The 20,591-nt window shown below is 34.9% G+C and overlaps 1 protein-coding gene and 1 pseudogene across 2 annotated transcripts; one reads left to right on the forward strand and one right to left on the reverse strand.

The window, feature by feature from the left end:
• The first annotated feature begins 2,153 nt into the window (after nucleotides 1–2,153).
• Nucleotides 2,154–4,591, forward strand: LOC124898016 (annotated as a pseudogene).
• Nucleotides 4,592–6,355: 1,764 nt separating this feature from the next.
• LOC107867694 (ABC transporter G family member 22) lies at nucleotides 6,356–11,017 on the reverse strand. 2 transcript variants are annotated; one of them, XM_016714056.2, is made up of 10 exons: nucleotides 10,369–11,017; nucleotides 10,118–10,227; nucleotides 9,797–10,029; nucleotides 9,568–9,723; nucleotides 9,121–9,304; nucleotides 8,735–9,043; nucleotides 8,366–8,515; nucleotides 7,817–8,101; nucleotides 7,290–7,397; nucleotides 6,356–6,691 (listed from the first exon to the last, which is right to left on the reverse strand). In XM_016714056.2, the coding sequence occupies exons 1-10, from the start codon at nucleotides 10,769–10,771 to the stop codon at nucleotides 6,470–6,472; spliced, it is 2,160 nt and encodes a 719-aa protein (XP_016569542.1). In that variant the 5' UTR covers nucleotides 10,772–11,017; the 3' UTR covers nucleotides 6,356–6,469. The 2 variants fall into 2 exon arrangements, with proteins under 2 accessions (XP_016569542.1, XP_016569541.1); XM_016714055.2 differs by having other exon boundaries at nucleotides 8,366–8,653.
• Between the last annotated feature and the right edge of the window lie 9,574 nt (nucleotides 11,018–20,591).

Genomic DNA, 20,591 nt, shown 5'->3' on the forward strand with positions numbered 1-20,591 from the left:
ATATATTGTAGTATATTTTATTTAAAGTAGTACATATACATTGAATAGTGCGTATATATGTGTATATATTGTCTATAAACATGTATATTTAACGTATACATGTGTATAAGTTTTATAAATTAGTATATAACTATATATATATATATATATATATATATATATATATATATTGTAGTATACTTTATTTAAAGTATTACATATACATTGAATAGTGCATATATATGTGTATATATCTTCTATAGACGTGTATATTTAACTTATACATATGTATATGTTTTATAAATTAGTATATAACTATATATATATATATATTGTAATGTATATGTATTGTAGTAGCTAATGTACACTTTGTAACATTCAACTTAACGTTTCCACCTCGACTAACCGGCGAACTCTGACGCTGGCGACGGCGTAGATGAGCCAGAAGAAGATAAGATCTACCTCTCTCTCTCCCTCTCTTTCTCTCTCTCCCCTCAGATCGCTCTCCCCAGTTCATCGTTATCATCTTCCCCACCCTTTCCATTTCTTTTCCCGTCTCGACTATCACCAGCGGGTTTAGATTTCCCGTCGACTCGACTCGGGTAACGGGGGAGGTATCTATAAACGGCCAAACAGGTAGATCAGACGAGTTGGTTTGATGTTCATCGACGTCTAGATCTCGGCAAGTCCCTGAAGACGCTTTGGCGAAACTCTGGTGACACTCCGTCAACGTAACCAGCAGCCCCGTTCCAGTTGACCTTCTTCTGGCAACCAATTTTCAACATCAAAATTGATGGACCAGTAGCACGCAGGCGTACCGATGACATCTAAACTTTGATTATTTCGTCACTCCATATTTTGGCACCTCATATAGTTTGACTACTTTATACTATTTTGTTTCCTGTCTCTCTTTTCTGTGTTCGTTACTTGCTACTAGTGAGCATAGTTGTGACTGGCTTCTTTGCTTAGTGGTGGATATTGTTTGTATTGTCTATACCTGCTTTGACCTTTTCTTGATTATTTCATATATTGTACGTGTGCCTTTTATTTCCTGCTGTTACTTTATTACTGTTATTGTGGGCATTTTCTTGGACTTGTGGCTGTGGGCATTGATGGTAGGATAGGGTCATGTCCGATAGGGTTGGGGTGGGGGGCTGTGCTAGGGGTGGGGGAGGAGGAAAGAGTGAGTGTGGGAGTAAGAGTGGGGGCTAGGTCTGGCGTTAGGGGAGGTAGAGGAAGACGTGGTGCTAGCGTGGATAGGCTGCGGGTTGGCTCTTAGAATATAGGTACTCTTCAGGGTAAGTCTATTGAGCTGGTGAAGATTCTTAAAAAGTAGAGGATCAATATTGCGTGTGTACAAGAGACTAAGTGAGTAGGGTCTAAAGCTAGGGATGTAGACGGTTACAGGCTTTGGTACTCTGGTAGCGTGAGGCATAGAAATGGAGTTGACATCTTAGTAGATGGGGAGCTTAGAGGGCAGGTAGTGGATGTTAAGAGGATCAGCGATAGGTTGATGACTATTAAGTTGGTCATTATGGGGTCTACCCTGAACGTGTGTAGTGTTTATGCGCCTCATGTGGGGTTAGATAGGGATGAGAAGACCCGGTTTTGGGAGGCTTTGGATGAGGTGGTGAGAAGAGTGCCTAGTTCCGAGAAGATTGTTGTAGCAGGGGATTTCAATAGGCACATCGGGGCGTTACCGGGAGGCTTTGGCGATGTGCATGGTGGTTTTAGTTTTGGGGAGAGAAATAAAGAGGGAGCTGCTCTGTTGGACTTTGCGAGGCCCTTTGGGTTGGTAGTGGTGAATTCGAGCTTCCCGAAGAAGGATGATCATCCGATCAACTTTCGAAGCGTGATAGCCAAGACCCAAATTGACTTTTTGCTGCTTAGGAAAGGGAATAGAGTGTTGTGTAAGGACTGTAAAGTCATCCAGAGTGAGAATCTTTCGACCCAGCATAGGCTCTTGGTGATGGACTTAGGTATTAAGAAAGATAAGAAGAGAAGAGGTGAAGAGGGTAGACCTAGAATTAAGTGGGGCAGTTTAACACCGATGAATACGCAGAAGATATGGGAGAAGGTGGAGGGTATGGGGGTGGGAGTGTAAGGGGGACGTGGATGGTATATGGGATACAGTAGCTAGGTGCATCAAGAAGATTTCTAGTGAGGTATTGGGTATGTCCAGGGGACGAGCTGGTCATTGTCGGGGGGATTGGTGGTGGAATGAAGAAGCTAAGAAGAAAGTGAAGACTAAGAAGGAGGCGTATGATAAGTTGGGTGGGAGTAAGGATGAAGATGAGAAGCGGGCTAATAGGGAGGAATACAAGATAGCTAGGAAAGAGGCTAAGTTGGCAGTTATGGCGGCTAAGATGGCAGCGTTCGAGAGATTGTATACGGGGTTAGAAGAGAAAGGAGGGGAAAAGAGGTTTTTTAGGCTTGCAAAAGCTAGAGAGAGGAAGGGTTGTGACCTCGACCAGGTGAAGTGTATTAAGGGAGAGGACGGTAGAGTGTTGGTGGAGGATGATCACATTAAGAAGAGATAGTATTCGTACTTTGATAGGTTATTGAATGACGAAGGGGATAGAAATATTGTGTTAGGGGAGCTGGAGCACTCAGAGAAATGTCGTGATTTTAGTTATTGTAAATATTTTAAGGTAGAAGAGGTTAAAGAAGTAGCCTTTTTACTTCTTCGAAGGTAGTGGTATGGACTGCGTACATCTTACCCTCCCCCCATACCCCACTATGTGGGAATATACTTGGTTTTTTGTTGTTGTTGTTGTATATATTGTAGTATATTTTATTTAAAGTAGTACATATACATTGAATAGAGCGTATATATGTGAATATATCTTCTATAGACGCGTACATTTAACTTTTATAAATTAGTATATAACTATATATATATATATATATATATATATATATATATATATATATATATATATTGTAATGTATATATATATTGCAGTATATTTTATTTAAAGTAGTACATATACATTGAATGGTGAGTATATGTGTGTATATATCTTTTATAGACGTGTATATTTAACGTATACATGTGTATATGTTTTATAAATTAGTGTATATATATATATATATATATATATATATTATATATATATATATTGTAATGTATATATATTATAGTATATTTTATTTAAACTTTAAAGTAGTACATATACATTGAATGGTGCGTATATATGTGTAATTGTGTATATGTGTATATATTTTTTAACTTTTAATGTAGGATATACTATATATATTGTTTAACGTATTTAAAATGTATATAGGTGGGTATATATAGTGTATATTGAAAAAAAAAAATTTTATCGGGTTTGACCGAATTTTTAACCCGGTTTAGATGGGTTTGACCGGGTTGGGTTAAGTGGACCGGGTTAGGGCTATTTTTAAAAATTTTACTGTTGAACCTGACCCGACCCACTTAACCCCAATTCGGACCCGGCCCAGCCCACAACCCGAATAAATTTAATGGGCCGGTTCCGAGTTGACCCAGCCCGGCTCACTTAACACCCTTACTATGTTCCCCTCCCTACTTATTTTGGTAATTTTATCTTCCTTATAGGAGATTGGTACAAGTGTTACTATACGAAACTTAGACCAATTCTTGCACATAGGCCACAAGTTCTCTTTTCTTGATGGCACTCTTATCAATGGTTGCAATCGTAGTGGTACTTCCTTCAAAATCGATCAAAGGAATAATACTTATACACTATGGATATCAAATGATAGATTGGAAAATTCAAGCAACTTCTAGATTGAAGGCACATCATGACATTGGTATAAGCAGAGGATACACAGAGTGCATCCTCACTTATATTCATATTGGACAATTTTACTTGGCTCTCATCACAACTGACCAAGCTCTTAAAAGACAACTACATTGTTGTTTCATCTCGTTTTACCTCAAAGGTTCTTGTTACCACCGGTGTACTTCACTATAGCAACTCAAACAGTTCTATTGAACTTGGTTGGTACTTTTAGCAAGTTCATTCTGCTCATTTTATCAGACCAACTCAAACACAAGTCATGTATTATTATGGTATGATTAATACAACTAGAACTATAAGACTTGCAACCTCTGCTGGTCAAGTGAATGAAAAGTAGAGGTATGTTGTCAACAAGTTGGCGTTTGTGCCTACTAATACTTCGGTTGAAACTCGATGACTTCTTCAAGACCAGAGGATTCACCCAAAAACATACATCTATTTTGCAAACTAACTACGTGACATTCATTGAGATTGTATTTGAGAATAAAGAGAGAATTGTCCAAAGTTGGCATGTTGTTGGCTACACCTTTTGGGTAGTAGGTTTGGAGGGAGTTCGCCCTCCTACAAGTAGGAACCAGTATAGCAATGCAGTTTCACATTCCACAATGCAGGTGTATCTGAGGTCATGAACAACAATATACATTACATTAGACTATGTGGGAATGTAGAACATAAGATTTGAGTTTTGGGTGCAACAATATCTAGGACAACAATTATACATGAAGGACACCCACATAACCTCTTTGCAAAATGAATATCTCATTCTAAATAATGCTCTTCTATGTGGCAAGGTGTGGTTGGTCGACTGTTTTAATCTAAGCTGCTAATGAAATAGACAAAACTTTGATTTATATATGATTCTAGCCATTAGGGTAGTAAGTTAGTTGGTAGTTGAACATCACTCATTTTTCAGCAGTTTGTCCTTGCATACTAGTAGTATTTTCATGATCCTCTTTGATCCCTCAGTTTTTGCTACTACATGTTGTTTATTTTGTTTTGGCTAACGTTTGTTTTTTCTTGCTTAAAAAAATAGCATCCATTTATTGCAATACAATACATTAGTTCTTGTTTCCAAAATTCTTGTTGATAGATAATAAGCTTAAAATAATTTAGCTAAAAGTTCCAAAATATCAAACAAAGTTCTATTGTCTTTAGTAAAAACTTTTTAAAAAATGAAAATAAGGTTTAATGCACTCCTAATCTCATGAATATATAAGAAAATAATGAACTTTTCAAAATATTAATTATAACTTTATAATACATATAAATTATTTTTCTGGTAATTATAAGAGGACTTTGGCTAAAAAATTAAAATTAATTGTAACTCATTATACTGAAATAAAAACTTGATAATGTGGAAAGAAGAGCGCATTCCTATGCTCAAATACAAGAGAATTTATAAACTTTTTTATCAGAAAAACTTGAAAATGGTATTCTAACTCTATACAATATATAATTTTTCTGATCATCATAATTATGGGGCTAAAGAAAAATATAATAAAATTTTCTTGATTGCATGAATTGGACAAGTAAATTGGAACACCTAGTTTTAGTATGAGGTCAAATAATATGAAATGAGGGGAGTATTTCAATTCATGTACTTTTAGTAACCTTGTAAACTATATGGGACAGAGGGAGTCTCGTGTCAAAAAAATTGTCACATTTTACTTTTGAAAAGTTAACTTGACTGGTTTTTGAAGTTAAATTAAGCTATATTAATTTAATATTTTAAAATTAATTATTCAAAAAGTATTCGAAATTATTATAAGTTGTAATCTTTCCCACATCAATATGGTGAAAACTACATCTTAAAAATACATAGTTTGATTCTCACAAAATGAAACACGACAAGCTTTTTGAGAGGGGGAGGGGGGTAAGTATTTGTTAAAATTTTTGTATTTTTAACAAATACATATTTATTTTTCTTTTATAAAATATTAGATTCAATTAAACCCGTCCAACTCATCTGAGTGTCAACAACCTTCACGTCTCAAATTTTGCTGATGTCTAATGTCCATCAAGATGTCACAAGATAACAGCTTTTACCTCACTCCACATTGATGAAACAAAACTACTAATGAGCAAATAAAATAGAACTTGATTCTTTCAATAAACTAAACTTAAATAGAAAATGAAGTTCGGAAATTAAAGAACCCAACCATTTTACTTGAAAAACTCATTGCTCCACGGAGTAAAGAATTATGATCTACCCTCGTAGAATTTAACTCAAAACTTCACAGGCCTTGAACAGTCAGGTCCGCACCCTTACTAGGTCCAACAGTCTTATGATCCTGAAACTTTTTCATGTCGTAGGTGTTTAGGTTTCTTATGAAATCAACCGTGGTCAGTATTGAGCTTAGATGCAAATCATAGAAGTTAATAACTCAAATGGCTTTCTGAGTAAAAAATATGAAAGTTGAGTAACTTTCTGAGTAAAGATCAAAGTTGAGTGACTTTCTGGGATAAAAGTGCAAAGTTAAGTGACTTTCTGGGATAAAAGTTCAAGTTCAAAGTTGAGTGACCATTTGAGTTATTAACTCAACAAATGTTCAAAATATGTGGCCCCAAAGTTCCCGTCTCCACAACAAAACTAAGAGGAAGGACAGATATGAAATTAATCAAGGAAGAACATAGTACAGAATGTTGTAGTTACAACTTATTGGTAGAAATTTGATCTTAAAATTTAAAAAGGAAAAACAAATCAATTATGTACTTGTTCTTAGTTTCATTTTTCTTAGGAGGATGTAAGCTAACATCCTGTATCCAATAACCATCACCAACATTGCTCCTACTTCAACTCCACTAGAGTCATTAACAGAGCCATACTTGAAACTTCTCAAGGAGTTGTACTGAATCTTTAAGAGAAGTCTGTATGTGTGATAGTTAATAGAGATATACCGGACCCACGACATGAATGCTGGAACTTCCTACAGTCAGAAAAAGTCAATTCAGGAACAATCAAAATCAGTCACATTGTTTGTTGAGGTGACCTCTTTCAACAGGTATCATATATATTGACACACTTTTTCTTGTCCTAGTCCATTTATTGTTCCCTGAACGACTCCGTGCTCGTTATCTGTACAATCTAGTGGGACCATTCAAATTAAAATACGGAGTAAATGGTTCAAATTGTACCTAATAAGCAGTACTTGCAGCTACACGTCAGGGGCTGAGCTACATGGTCCGAAGGGGTTCAATTGAATCCCGTCCATTGAAAGTTGTAGGTGCAAATATGATAAAGCAACTTCTTTTTTTCGTTAATAAATATACTGTTGAATTCCTTTTACAAAAGCCTCACTTGTAGTTTACTGGTTAAGGTATTTAATTGTTCTTGTTAAGTCACAAGTTTGAAACTTTAGGTATGGAATTCTTGCATTTCTATTAATCTCCTTGTTAGAGTTGTAGTGTTGGTTTACTGAATTTGAACTTTATCATGGTAGTTATCATAAAACTAACATCTATGTTGATTTATATATCCTCTTGTGTGGGTGATCCATGTGCTGATAAGATATTACTATTAATTACCAGGAGAAAGAATCCTCCAGACAACATGAAAGCCATGAGAGTAACAGAAGCAAAAGTTGTTGCTTTCTTCACATCCATGAATGCTGCACCTATAGCCAAACCTAAGCCCTGATCATAGTGAACCCCAAATGTCATATCAAGCAACTCTGCTTAGACATGTGGTAATTGCAGAAAAAAAAGGGTATAATGCATAAAAAAACAGTCAAATTTGGCCTCAGTTAGCAAGTAAGCACTCAAACCTTGAGAGAGCGCATCTAGACACCTCAAATTGGCCTCAACTAGCACCTAAACACTCCAAACTCATCCCCGCAGTTTCTTGTGGACACCCCATGCTGACGTGACACATGAATTTTAGAGGTGTCTATATGGTAATTTTGTAAGTTGGAATGCTTAACTAACACAATGGAGACGAATAGAGGTATCTAGATGTGCATACTCAAAGGGGAGTGCGTGTTTACTTGCCAGCTGAGGCCAAGTTTAAGCGTTTGGTTATTTATTATGCTCAAAAAGGAATCATAACTTCTAACCTGAGCAGCAATTATGCTGAGTAAAATTGTGAGCAAAGTTAAGGAAAATGCATTGAATGTCAGCTTCAATCTAACCATAAAATAGACAATCACCAAGAATGTTACAGGCAACACTAAGTCCAGGAACAGATCAGTAGTGATTCTGGCTATGAAATAGGCACTGAGCTTGTACATGTTCACTGATCTCTCTTTAACCAACATTGCCCTTTCTTGTGGGAATGTGAAGATTGCTGTAAATAGGGGAAGGAAAGCCCAAAATACTGAAATAAAGAACAACAGCCCCGCCTGCAATTTTTTCCACATCAAATTAGATAAATGACTAGGAAGACGCAGTGGCAGAGCCACCTTATGTTAAAGGGGTGTCAAAAGACATCCCTTTTCCGTAAAATTACATGTTTAGCTTGGTTAAAATTATACTAGTTTTATGTATATATGCTAAATGTTGAATCATATTTTGATCCTCAGTAAAATTTCTGGCTCCGTCACTGGGAAGAAGCATGTTGGTTTAAAGAACAAAATGATCCTTGTTGCAAGGAATACGTTACTTGCCTGATCTGAAACTCTTTTAGGGGGTGAAATATCTGAATGCCACCATAGTAAGCCAACTATAATAGCTGTTGCTATGACTTGAGTTATCCGAAGACTGCTGAAATACTCGTGGCTTCGCTCCTTTAGACTTCTTGTGAAAAGAATTGAAAACTGTTGGCACCAGGTAGCACCAGAATCTCTCAAATTAGGCCAGTTCTGTACTTCGGAATCTTTTTCTATAAGGCGATGATTAAGGAACTTTATTTTCTCTATTTTGGCAACCCTTGACTCATAAGCCCCAACAAAATACTGAAATATTTGGTTTTGAAGTATATATTATCATAATAATATGGTTATCACAAAGATGAAAAGAAGTGTGATCTCTTTTACCTCATGTACGTCAGCTGGGGAAGGTCCTTCATATTGGCTTTTGAAATGATGGTTTCCTGGTGAAAGCTTGTCCTCTAGATCTGAAGGTATGGACTTTTCTGTTATATTTCCATTTGCAATATCAATCAGAAACTCTGCTGGATTCATGGCTATAAGGGGAGAACAACCAATTGAAGAGAAATACAGCATGGCCTCAGAGGCTTTGCCAAAATACAGTGAGCTGCCTTGTCCCAACAGAATCAACTTATCGAATCTGCTGAATAACCTACTCGATGGCTGATGTATTGTTGTTATCACTGTCTTTCCAGCCTATCAAAAATAAAATGCTTTATTCGATGCAGTTGTAAAATGCTAGTATGAATTGATGATTCTTTGACAATGAGTACCTTGGCAATGTTGCTTAACATCTGCATGATTCGAAGTGCAGTGGTTGAATCCAGACCAGATGTTGGTTCATCTAGGAACAAAAGTGATGGATTCAAAAGAATTTCATTTCCAATACATACTCGTTTTCTTTCACCTCCTGAAATTCCTCTAACAAATGCCCCTCCAATTATTGTGTCTTGGCACCTGAAATTACATTTCAGTGTCAAACTTTAGAAGACATTACAATCTTAGAAGCATGATACACGTTTGACTTGACAAGATTGGTCCCATATCCGTTCTTTATGATGTTTTTAGCATGCGACTAATATTATTTTTTTTCTTTTTTGTGACAATATCATAAACACCTTAATGAAAAGAGCAGTTTCTTGAATAAAAGAGAATTTTCCCTCGGAAATGGAAAGAATCATACAGTTTCTAAAATCAGTAATAGAAAATGAAGAAGTTACCTTTCTAGGCCAAGCTCATCTATAACTCTAATAGCTCTCGCTTTCTTCTGCTCTTTGGATAACGTATTAGGAAGACGAAGCAAAGCAGCATATGTTAAGGTTTCTTTCACGGTGAGATGGTGAAAAACAACGTCGTCTTGCAGCACAAACCCGATCCTGTTGAGTGATGATAGATAAATTTCCATGTGAACTATTAGGATGGGATTTGTATCAGAACTTGAGAACTTACCTTTGTTTTAATGACTTGTTATATGGCTGGTCATTGTAAGTTATCATGCCACTATCATTTTTAACCTTTCCACTTAGAAGCTTGAGTAAGGTTGTTTTACCACCACCGGAAGGTCCCATTAAAGCGAGAATTTCTCCTGGGCAGGCTGAACCACTCACTCCTTGAAGTATGCATTTTTCTGCATTGGAATTCTCCACTCCCTTAAGTGCTACTGTGTACTTCACATCTTGAAACTGCAAAAACAAGTAGAAAAATGTAATATGTTCTTAATTAATACTATAAAGCAGTAGAATGTTCACGAGAGATCCATGCATTAACCACCTCGACACGTATACGCAAGGTAGGCTCAATTTGAATTCCTCTCCAGCTGCATGAATTTTGATCTTCCTGATCCATAGGGCAAGATGCTTTCAATTCCGAGATATTGTTCTCTGAACAACAAAAAATTGGGAGTTCTTTCAAAAATCACATCCACATACATAAAAAGGTCAACCTAGCTGCTACTATATATGTTCTCACTGCCATAACGATGGCTGCTAGTTTTATGTTGTGATGTCTTGTGATTTTCTTACTTTTTTGTGAATTTTCTAACGTCGCTCCAGTAGAGATGCTTGATGAAGAAATGTAGGATCTATCGCATGAGAAAATTCCCATATTTCCACTTGAAGTCTTGTTTATAAGTGCACCCTTTTCATTATCACCATCACTCGTCATCTCATCTATGTCTATTATAAAATGAGAACTAAATGATTTTGCATGACGCAAAGATTTTCCATGTACTGGTGATTCCTTTGCCAAGTCCATGCTTCGCATCTTAATTAAGCTTTTTTCAGTCATTTTATTGCCTTCTATTTTCCTTGTGTAAAAAGTATTACTGTTTTTTTCAGGTATGAAAATCTCATCCTCGTCAATGTTCTGAATGATGACAGCTTCTTTCTTGCCAAAGCTCTTGGAGAGATCTAGTTCTTGCTCCATATCTTAAGGTTGGTGGTTAGTTTTCAAGGTAAAGTAAACAAAGAAGAAACACAATGTCTCTGATTAAACATATAATGCCGAGTTATTCGCAAACTTGAAACTCTTTCACAGAAACATTCACAGCAAAAGTGAAGAATGTGTAAGACCAAAAAAACTTTGTTGAATATATGTCTAAGACAAGATTATGCAACAAAGAAGAGAGCAACCTGAGAAAGACTTATGCAATTAGAAGGTTTACACTGACTTGGCTTTTCTTGTTATAAGTTTATTATATAGACCTTTTTTGAGGAGACAGCATTTGGATCTCATATAGTTATTTCAATTAATGCATCTTTCAATATCAGGAGAAGAATTGAAACTTTTCAGTACATTTATTGATATCTCTTTTTCACAAATGTCTAGAATGTACATTTCGATTGGTCCTTCCATAAGTTTTCTGAGATACAAGTTGGCTCCATTTGGAATTCCCTATATCTAAAGTAAGTCAACAGTGCTTCCATACAAGATCACCATACAATTAGAATTTTGTCAGTTCAAAATTTGAACCGATCAATTATGCTGACTTGAAATTTTACCCGAAAACAAGTTTTGTATTGCTTTCCAATTTCCCGAAACAAGTGGATTAACTGTTAATTGACTTTGGTGCAATGCACCATCTTAGCGCTTTCAGTTGATGTTATTTGACATTATGGACATGTCTGTTGGTAAATGGGACGAAGTATAGCCCAACTCTTGATGCAGAGAACAAGTTCTTACGCGTCAAAAGTTATTATTTAACTTCTTTGGTTATGTCTGGAAAGATCGAAATAAAATGACCACAATTTTAGGTATTCACTTAATCTTGTTAGGGAAAGGTGCTTTTCCAATTTAAATTATATACGTTGACAATATAGGGTAAAGAATTTTACTGGTTGTATGTAAAAGAGGGCAGTCCTGAGCAAAAAATCCATCTGAGGAAGGACTGAACTACATATATATCGTATACAATCTACTGTATGTAGCGTTACCTTAAACTATTGCAAGAGGTTGTTTTCTACTGCTTGAATTCATGGTCTCGTGCTGACACAACAGTAACTCTTTTCATTTCACCAAAGCTCGTCTTTCTTACTGTCAGCAGATAGAACTTAAATTTATAAATATTTAAAGGTGTCAGACAAAGAATCCTTTTCATACCTAAGCTGATCTTCTAAACGCAGAAGCGGAGTCAGAATTTTTAGCTATGGATTCTTCATAGATTAGTTGTACATATTAAATAAATTTTTTAACACAAATACAGAGTTTGAGCCAAAATTACAAAGTTCTGCCCAAGCTTAAGAACCAGTATGGCCCGCCATTGTAATATAGCGGTTGGGGAGGCATTCTTTTGGCATATTGGCACAAGGACGCTAGCATATAACACAATCTTTTGCAATGATTTGGAGTAGTCCAACTTTTTTGTCCTCCTCAACCTTACAAAAGAACCTTTGGATGGCTACTTTGTATTGGGTTCAAGTTAAAAGTGTGAATGTAAAACAAAGGGAATTAGTGGAGGAGATCACACTTAAAAAGGAAAGTGTACTTAAAAATAAGGAAAGTCTACTAATTCTCCCACATTGGTGGGAGAAAGAAACTTTCATGTGTTCTTAATTAAGAAACACATCTCCACATGGATAGTGAGGCAAGAACAAAGAGGTGTCTCGCGCAGTTGTTGTCGCTCGAAAATGGAATCATTTTGAAAAATGATCAGCCAATGAGATTAATTTTCTTGGACAAAATTTATTTGAAACTTGAGAAAATCCAAACTTTGAGTGCAATAAATCAAAATGTTAAACGTGTGTGGAATCAAAGTATGCTAAGCATCCGTATAAGTCCGTTAAACTAGATACTTTTATGAATCAATAGATGTGTTTAGGCAAATATAAAACAGAAGTTGAAAATTAGTTAGAGAAAAAGAACAAAATGATAAGAAGTGATAGGGGTGGAGAATATGAATCTCCCTTTACGGAAATATGTGTAGAGAATGGAATTGTCCATCAAACTACGGTCACGTATTCACTTCAATATAATGAAATTGCAGAAAGAAAAAATCGAACCTTAAAGGAAAGACACTATCAATTCCATATGAAAAATGGAAAGTAAGGAAACCCAACTTGAAATATTTTAAAGTGTGGGGGTGTCTAGCGAAAATCCAAGTTGCGTGTTCATAGGATATGCTAAAAGTAGTAAAGCATGTCAGTTTTTGGTTCATAAATTCGAACATTCGAATATCATTAAAAATACAATAATTGAATCAGATAATCCTAAATATTTTAACACATTTATCTGTATAAAACCAGACATGAACAGTCTAGTGGAGGGTCTAAACGACCTAAAGATAAATCAAGTGAGGCTGTACATAATGATGAGAATTCAAGACGTAGTACACGTCAAAGAACGTCAACTTTGTTTGGATAAGATTTTGTAACATTTCTCTTAGAAAATGAGCCTCAAACATTTAAAGAAACGATGGCGTCCTCAAACTCATCCTTTTGGAAAGAGGAAGTTAATAGTGAAATTGATTCAATCTTAAGCAACCATATGTGGGAGTTGGTTGATTTTCCTCCAGGAAATAAACCTTTAGGTTCTATTAAAGTTATATTTCAAAGGAAAATGAAAGCGGATGATACTATTGACAAATACAAGGCAAGACTTGTAGTAAAAGGCTTTAAACAGAAGGAAGGCCTTGATTACTTTGATACATACTCGCCTGTAACGAGGATAACATTTATTTGGATGTTAATTACCTTATTCAGATGTTAATTGCCTTGGCGGTGGTATATGATCTTAGAAGCCATCAAATAAATGTGAAAACAACATTCCTAAATGGAGAATTGGAGGAAGAAATTTACATGGAGCAAACTGAGAATTTTGTGGTTTCAGGTAAAGAAAAGAAGGTGTGTAAACTTGTTAAGTCACTTTATGGACAAAAACAAGCACCTAAACATTGGCATGCAAAGTTTGACCAAACCAAGTTGGCAAACGGGTTTAAGATAAACGAATGTGATAAATGTATTTACATTAAAGATACTCAAAATAATAAGGTCATTGTTTGTTTGTATGTGGATGATTTGTTGATCATTAGTAGAGATACTTCTGACATAAATGCTACGAAATGAATGTTTGAGAGTAAATTTGATATGAAAGACCTTAGAGTTACTGATGTGATCTTAGGAATAAGAATCCATAGAACTTGACAAGGATTGGCATTGTCACGGTCTCATTACATTGAAAAGGTACTCGACAAGTTCAAGTATTTAGAATTTGGTATTACCAAGACTTTATTGAACGTGAACTTTGCACTTCAAAAGAATGAAGGTGAAAGTGACTCACAGTTGAACTACGCAAGAGTGTTGGGGTGTTTGATGTATATTATGAATTGTACACGGTTAGACATAGCATGTGTTGTTAGTAAGTTAAGTCGGTACATGAGTAATCCCAATAAAACTCATTGGATGGTAATAAAAAGAGTTTTGGGGTATTTTAAATACACTCAAGACTTGGTTTGCATTATAATAAATATCCTGCGATAATTGAAGGATATAGTGATGCAAATTGGATCACCAGATCAAATGAAGTAAAATCCACGAGTGGATATGTATCTACTATAGGTGGAGGAGTAGTCTCTTAGAAATCGTCCAAACAGACATGTATTGCTCGATCCACAATGGAATCTGATTTTATCGCACTAGATAAAGCCGGTGAAGAAGTTGAATGGCTCCGGAATTTCTTAGAAGATATTCCTTATTGGCCCAAACTAGTAGCACCAGTATGTATACACTGTGATAAACAAGCGGCAATAGGTATGGCAGGGAGCATGATGTATAACGGTAAATCTCATCATATAAGACGAAGACATAATACTATTTGAGAACTTTTATCTAGTGGAATTATCATTATTGACTATGCGAAGTCAAAGGATAATGTGTCGGATCCACTTACAAAAGGCCTATCTAGAGAGGGAGTTGAGAGAACATCCAAGGGAATGGGTTTATGGCCTAGGACAAGTCAACATGGCGGTAACTCTACCTAGCAGACTAGAGATTCCAAGAGCTAGGTTCAAGAAGATTAAACAAAGTTGTGTCTGACAGGTTCAACATTATCAATATATCCAACCCATTCTCATGATGTAGACAACATTTAGTAAACAAGGATAAGACTTATGGTGTGAAGTCTTTTGATGATTATCTAAATTTGATAGATTTGACCAAATAGTTTAATCAATAGGATTGACCGTTTAGAAATCACCTATGTGAGGGCAAAGTGGAAGTCACTTCAAAGATAATGTTAGTAAAGGCCTATTCTCTAAGCTCTCATGAACCCGGGACGTGTTCATGGCTGAAATGAACAAAATCGTGAGAACCGTAAATGGTAAAAGGCTGGTTGAGTGACATGTGTTGTCTAGGTGTACATTAAATCTTGACGGTTCACAGATATCAAATCTATCGATTGACTGAGTGCATTCGATGCATGTTCACTACGGAAAGTTCAAAGAAAAACCTTTTTATCTAGATGCAATCAGTCTTTGCTTGATAATTACATACTTGTCCGTAAATTTTTACAAAAAACAGTCATTCTCCATTCGTGTGGGGATTGTTGGATTCAAGTTAAAAGTGTGAATGGAAAATGAAGGGAATTAGTGGAGGAAAAAAATGAGATCACACTTAAAAAGGAAAGTGTACTAAAAAATAAGGAAAGTCTACTAATTCTCCCACATTGGTGGGAGAAAGAAACTTTCATGTGTTCTTATTAAGAAACACATCTCCACATGGATAGTGAGGCAAGAACAAAGAGGTGTCTCGCGTTGTCGTCGTTGTTGCTCGCTCGGCTCGACTTCGGATTTGTCAAATGATCGATGTGATTAATTTTTTTGGACAAAATTTATTTGGGACTTTGGAAAATCTAGTCCGAAAATCCTAGAAAAAACACAACCATTTTTCTCCATTAATGTATGCATGCAGAAACGCTAAAAGATGATCGAAAGGGACACAACTCTTCGAGTAAAAGACACACTGTTTCGAAAAAAGGGATGACTGTTTGGATGGTATTGACTATTCGAAAAAGACATACTGTTTCGAATGAACAGACATAACTATTTTGAAAATATACACATTTCCGATGAACCATTGCCTCATTTCCAAAAAGGCACTTCATGGCTATATAAACCTGCATTTTTTCACAGGTTTAGAACGAAAATTTTCTATATTACAAATACTTCTTCTCTTCTGAAAAACTCTGTGTGATCATCTCCCATTGAGTGAGTTTGAAGAATTCGATAGTTTGAGGTACCGCTATTGTTGGATTGTAAACCATTTTATTCTGGGAGCAAAATTTTGCAACCTCGGGTACTTGAGGAAAATTATTTCCTTAAGGACACTCAGAGGACTTGGCTTTATTTCTGTTTCATCTTATTTCTTAAGTATAACACACTTCTTTAATAGTTTGTATTGAACTTGTGTTGAAGGTGTTGAAAAACTTAATAAGTGTTCTTGAAAAAGTCTCGAACTTGTGTTGAAGTTTAGTGTATAAACATACAGATTTTGTGTACCCGAAACAACACTTTGTTTAACTAATACCAATACTCTGAACCTGATTTATCACTAGGATCTTTTCCTATATGGTTTGGTCTTTTGAGTCGGGAACAGCCTCTCTACCTTCACAAGGTAATGGTAAGATAGCGTACGAACGACCTTCTCTAGACCTCATTTGTGGGATTACAGGGAGTATGTTGCTGTTGGTGGTTTTGTGTTACGCTAAGTTATTTCTGTTGTACCACATGTACAATTAATAAGGCATGAAGAGAGTCAGTCACAAGAGTCTGAGGTCGAGGACGGTGCCCTTTGAGCTAGGGCAAAGAAAGGAGCAGTAAGGAATGGTACATTTTCAATGTGTTTTGAGTTATTTTTGAGTTATTAGAGCATGCATAGATGAGACGGATCATTGAAATATTGCTCTCATGTCAGGAAGCAGTAGCTTTCTGTACGTATCTGTACTTTCTGTTTTCTCTAGAAAATCACAGTTTTTTTTTCCATCTACTGCTAGAAGAAATGCAAGGCAAGGCTGCGTACAGTAGATCGATCACCCTTCTGGTCCATCCTTTGCCGGACCCATACATAGCGGAGGCTTTTGTGCACCGGACTGCCCGTTGATTTGTTTTACTTGTTTAAAATCATGCTACAACTTTTGATCATATAAATCTCCTCAAATAAATGACAATCCACATAAACACATTTACCTGTTGAAACCAAGTCTTGGTCAATATTCAAATTTGAGTGGCATATGTAACTTACATACTGGACAATAAGGATTAGTATAGCCGGCCGCCCAACTTGCTTAGAATTGAGCTGCGGTTGTTGTTGTTTATTTTGTTTTATGTATCGTTCATGACATTTAGTTCCTCTGATCTTGATTTACTGATTCTTGCACAGTATAGAAGGATTTTCAAGATCACATAAATAGACCATACCCAAGATATTTCAGAAGCTAATGTCCAGCAACTACCTTGTTTATCATCATCTAGCCTCTGAAACCGATTCACATTCTTTAAAATCAAAAATGAAAGTTAAGTTAATGATACCAAAAAATAAATAAAGATGGCACCATCAAAAGAAAAGCTTAGGTTGGTTTTCTTCACCATCATGACAGGAAGAACTATGTCCGTATGACCATGTTCATCACACACACATGGTCATGAAGGGATGTTTAGTGTGCTTAAATCACTGGAAATTGACTGATCAAAGAGCATTTCCAGTTGACACAGAAAGGACATACGTATCAGAAACTCTTTGTAAGTCATTTTCGTCACCAAGACAAGGGACAAGTTTACATGTTTCCTTAGCATTCACTCACAATTCAAGGTTCTTGGATAGCAACTTTCAACCAGAGATGTAAGCTCGATTGTAGAATTTCAAGTTGATAAGTAAAAGTTCCTAAACTACTTCACATTACATGCACTAAAACAGTTCCAACTGTTCTTTCTTTAGATAAGGGGCGTGTCTGTGCTAGTTAGCACACACCTAAACTATTTTGTACTTATATGGGTAACTATTACTATTTAAATGATAAGAGCGAGTTGTTTGGATGGCAAGCACCTCACTTTAGACCTTAAACTTGTGTGTTCGAGTCACAAGAAAGCAAAAAGGGTGGCAGAGGGAGGGGTGATAAAAACTCATACCTCATCCGTCCCATTTTATATTTCGTCATTTTCTTTTTTATCCTTCTAAAATAAAAAAGTCATTTTTCTTATGTGACAATTATTTAATGGCATCATCCCTATTGTATCCGTATTAGGTCCCAATTAATAAGAAAAGACAATAAAAAAAGTAAACTTTAAAGTAACTTTGATAGAAGCAATTTTGTAAACTTTATAAAAATTATCATTTATTTCTTAAATTCTATATCCGATTAAATGACGATGCATAAAATAAGACGGAGCAAGTATTATTTAAACCCTTTACCGATCCTTATATAATCAACGAGGAATAATGATTTCTAACACCCTCCCACACTCAGTTTGCACGTCAATTGAAAACTTTTGAGTAAAAACTTTGAAAATTCTTGTACAACTGACCCGATGAGAGATAAAATATTTTTTAATAAATAATTATTACTATTTGTTATTAGTCCGATCTTTTATAAGAACTATTTGGAATAACAATCTTAGAAATTAAATTAATTTATCATAAAGAGGGTGCTCATCGTTTTTACCCTACCTCACTACCGAACGATGGAAGCATTCTATAATTTAAGAGGCGGGGATGGGGGACCGACATATGAAGCCAACCTAACCATTGGATGAACGCTAGTAATTAAGTTATGACATTTTTATAAAGAAAAAAATAAAAGAGGCAAAGTCTTGGGAGAAAATTTGATTAATAAGTCTCTTCAAGTTTTCAATTAGCAATATGGTCTATTCTTATTTTTTTATTTTTAAATTAAAATAAAAAATAACTACAACAAAGAATTTAACTATATTAACATATTAAAAACTATGAAAGCTGCTTACAAATATACTTAAAACATAAAATTCTAACTCATTTTTTCAATTTTAAATTATTTCTTCCCCTCTCTCTAACTTTCTTCTCCTCCATTCTTATTAAAAACTCATTGATTCTTCAACTTTCTCCTTTTTGAAGATCGTATTTTATTTTTAAATGTTCTGTCTCCTCCCAAATTTATAAGTTTTTCTACGCCCCTTTACTTTTAGTATCTTTTTTTCTAAAGAAAAAAAATTGTGTGTGTGTGTATATATATATATATATATAATCGATCCGATAAAAGAGATCGATGATTAATCCGTCGTATAAAAAATAACCGATGATTAATTTGTCGAACTAATTACTATAAACGGTCAGCTATTGAATAGCATAGAAGATTGATGTTTAACATCGGCCAGATTGATAAACGATCCATCCATATATTGTTCATATCGATAATTGATTTGTCGGATCGACAATCGATCTGTCCATGTATCGGTCAGATCGATAATCAATCTGTTCATATATTGTTCGGATCGATAATTGATTAATTTGTAAAAAATTTAAAAGATTTTGGTGGGAGGAGTTTTGTTTAAATTCTATATGTTGTGATTTGTGGACTAATTTGTAACTTTTAAAACTTGTAAATAAATTTTAAATTACAAATAAAATTTTATATTCAAAAGTGGGTCATTTCCCTAAAAATAAAACTTGTAGTCCATTTAATTAAAAAAGGGAAAAGGACACTCTATAACACGTTTTAAAACAAATAGCCCAAGTTTGAAAACTTTCTAAAAGTGGCCAGTTGGATATACTATTTCCGCTTGATAGTCATTCCTAATTTGGGTCATTTTGGCTTACGTAGTTCATAAACAGTTTATATACAATACTGATACAATATTCAACTTGGGCAATTCGGTCCTTTTAAAAACATTTCAATTTTTTTTGTTATATTTTTTTTTGATTAATCAAATATTCTACTTTTTTTATTATTTAGAAATAATAATTAAATTATATAAAAATGATATAATTGTTAAATAGAATATGTATCTATATAAGATATATGTATAGAAATTGTATAGTTCTATCAAATATGTATATGTATAAAATATATATAAAAAATATATAGAAAGTGTATGAAAATTATATAATAGTTGTATAAAACGTGTAAAAAAATGTACATTTATTGTATAAATTGTGTATCAAAACTGTATAATTTTTGTATAGAATATTTATATGTATTAGATATGTATAGAAACTGTATAGAAGATATGTAGAAACGGTATAAAACAAACCAGTAAATTGAAATGGCTAGAAAGTAGAATTTAAATTTCATGGCCATTTTCATGAAAATAGTTTGATTTGAAGTGTCGTTTCTGTCCTTTCCCCATTAAAAAATATTTAACACAAAATCTCAAGTCTTGGTACAGAGTATTGGGCTAAAATCATCCCTTATCTTTGAGAGGTGGTTTATTTTTGTCTCTTGAATATAAACTTCATATTTCGAACACTTACAAATATTTTGACAGAATCTGTTTAAAAAGTAATTGTGCTCACTCTTGTGACACCCACATGATGTTCAACACAAAATCGTTCCGACAAACCCATTTGTTTGCCCTTTCCCCCTCATGAAATACTTTACCAAAGCAAAGTCTTAGCCTCTCTGTAACAAGAAGAAAACTAAGTGAAGGAGCTAAATTATTTCTTTTCAAGCGATGATTGTTAGATCTCATGGCAATGAAATACCCAGCTATGATAAGACTAGTTTCACGAGGCTCGGGTTAAGCTCGAACCTAAACTAAGGTATAAAAATAGTAATTTTAATTTAA

Source organism: Capsicum annuum, chromosome 4 (assembly GCF_002878395.1).
Source record: "Capsicum annuum cultivar UCD-10X-F1 chromosome 4, UCD10Xv1.1, whole genome shotgun sequence".
NCBI classification, from domain to species: domain Eukaryota; kingdom Viridiplantae; phylum Streptophyta; class Magnoliopsida; order Solanales; family Solanaceae; genus Capsicum; species Capsicum annuum.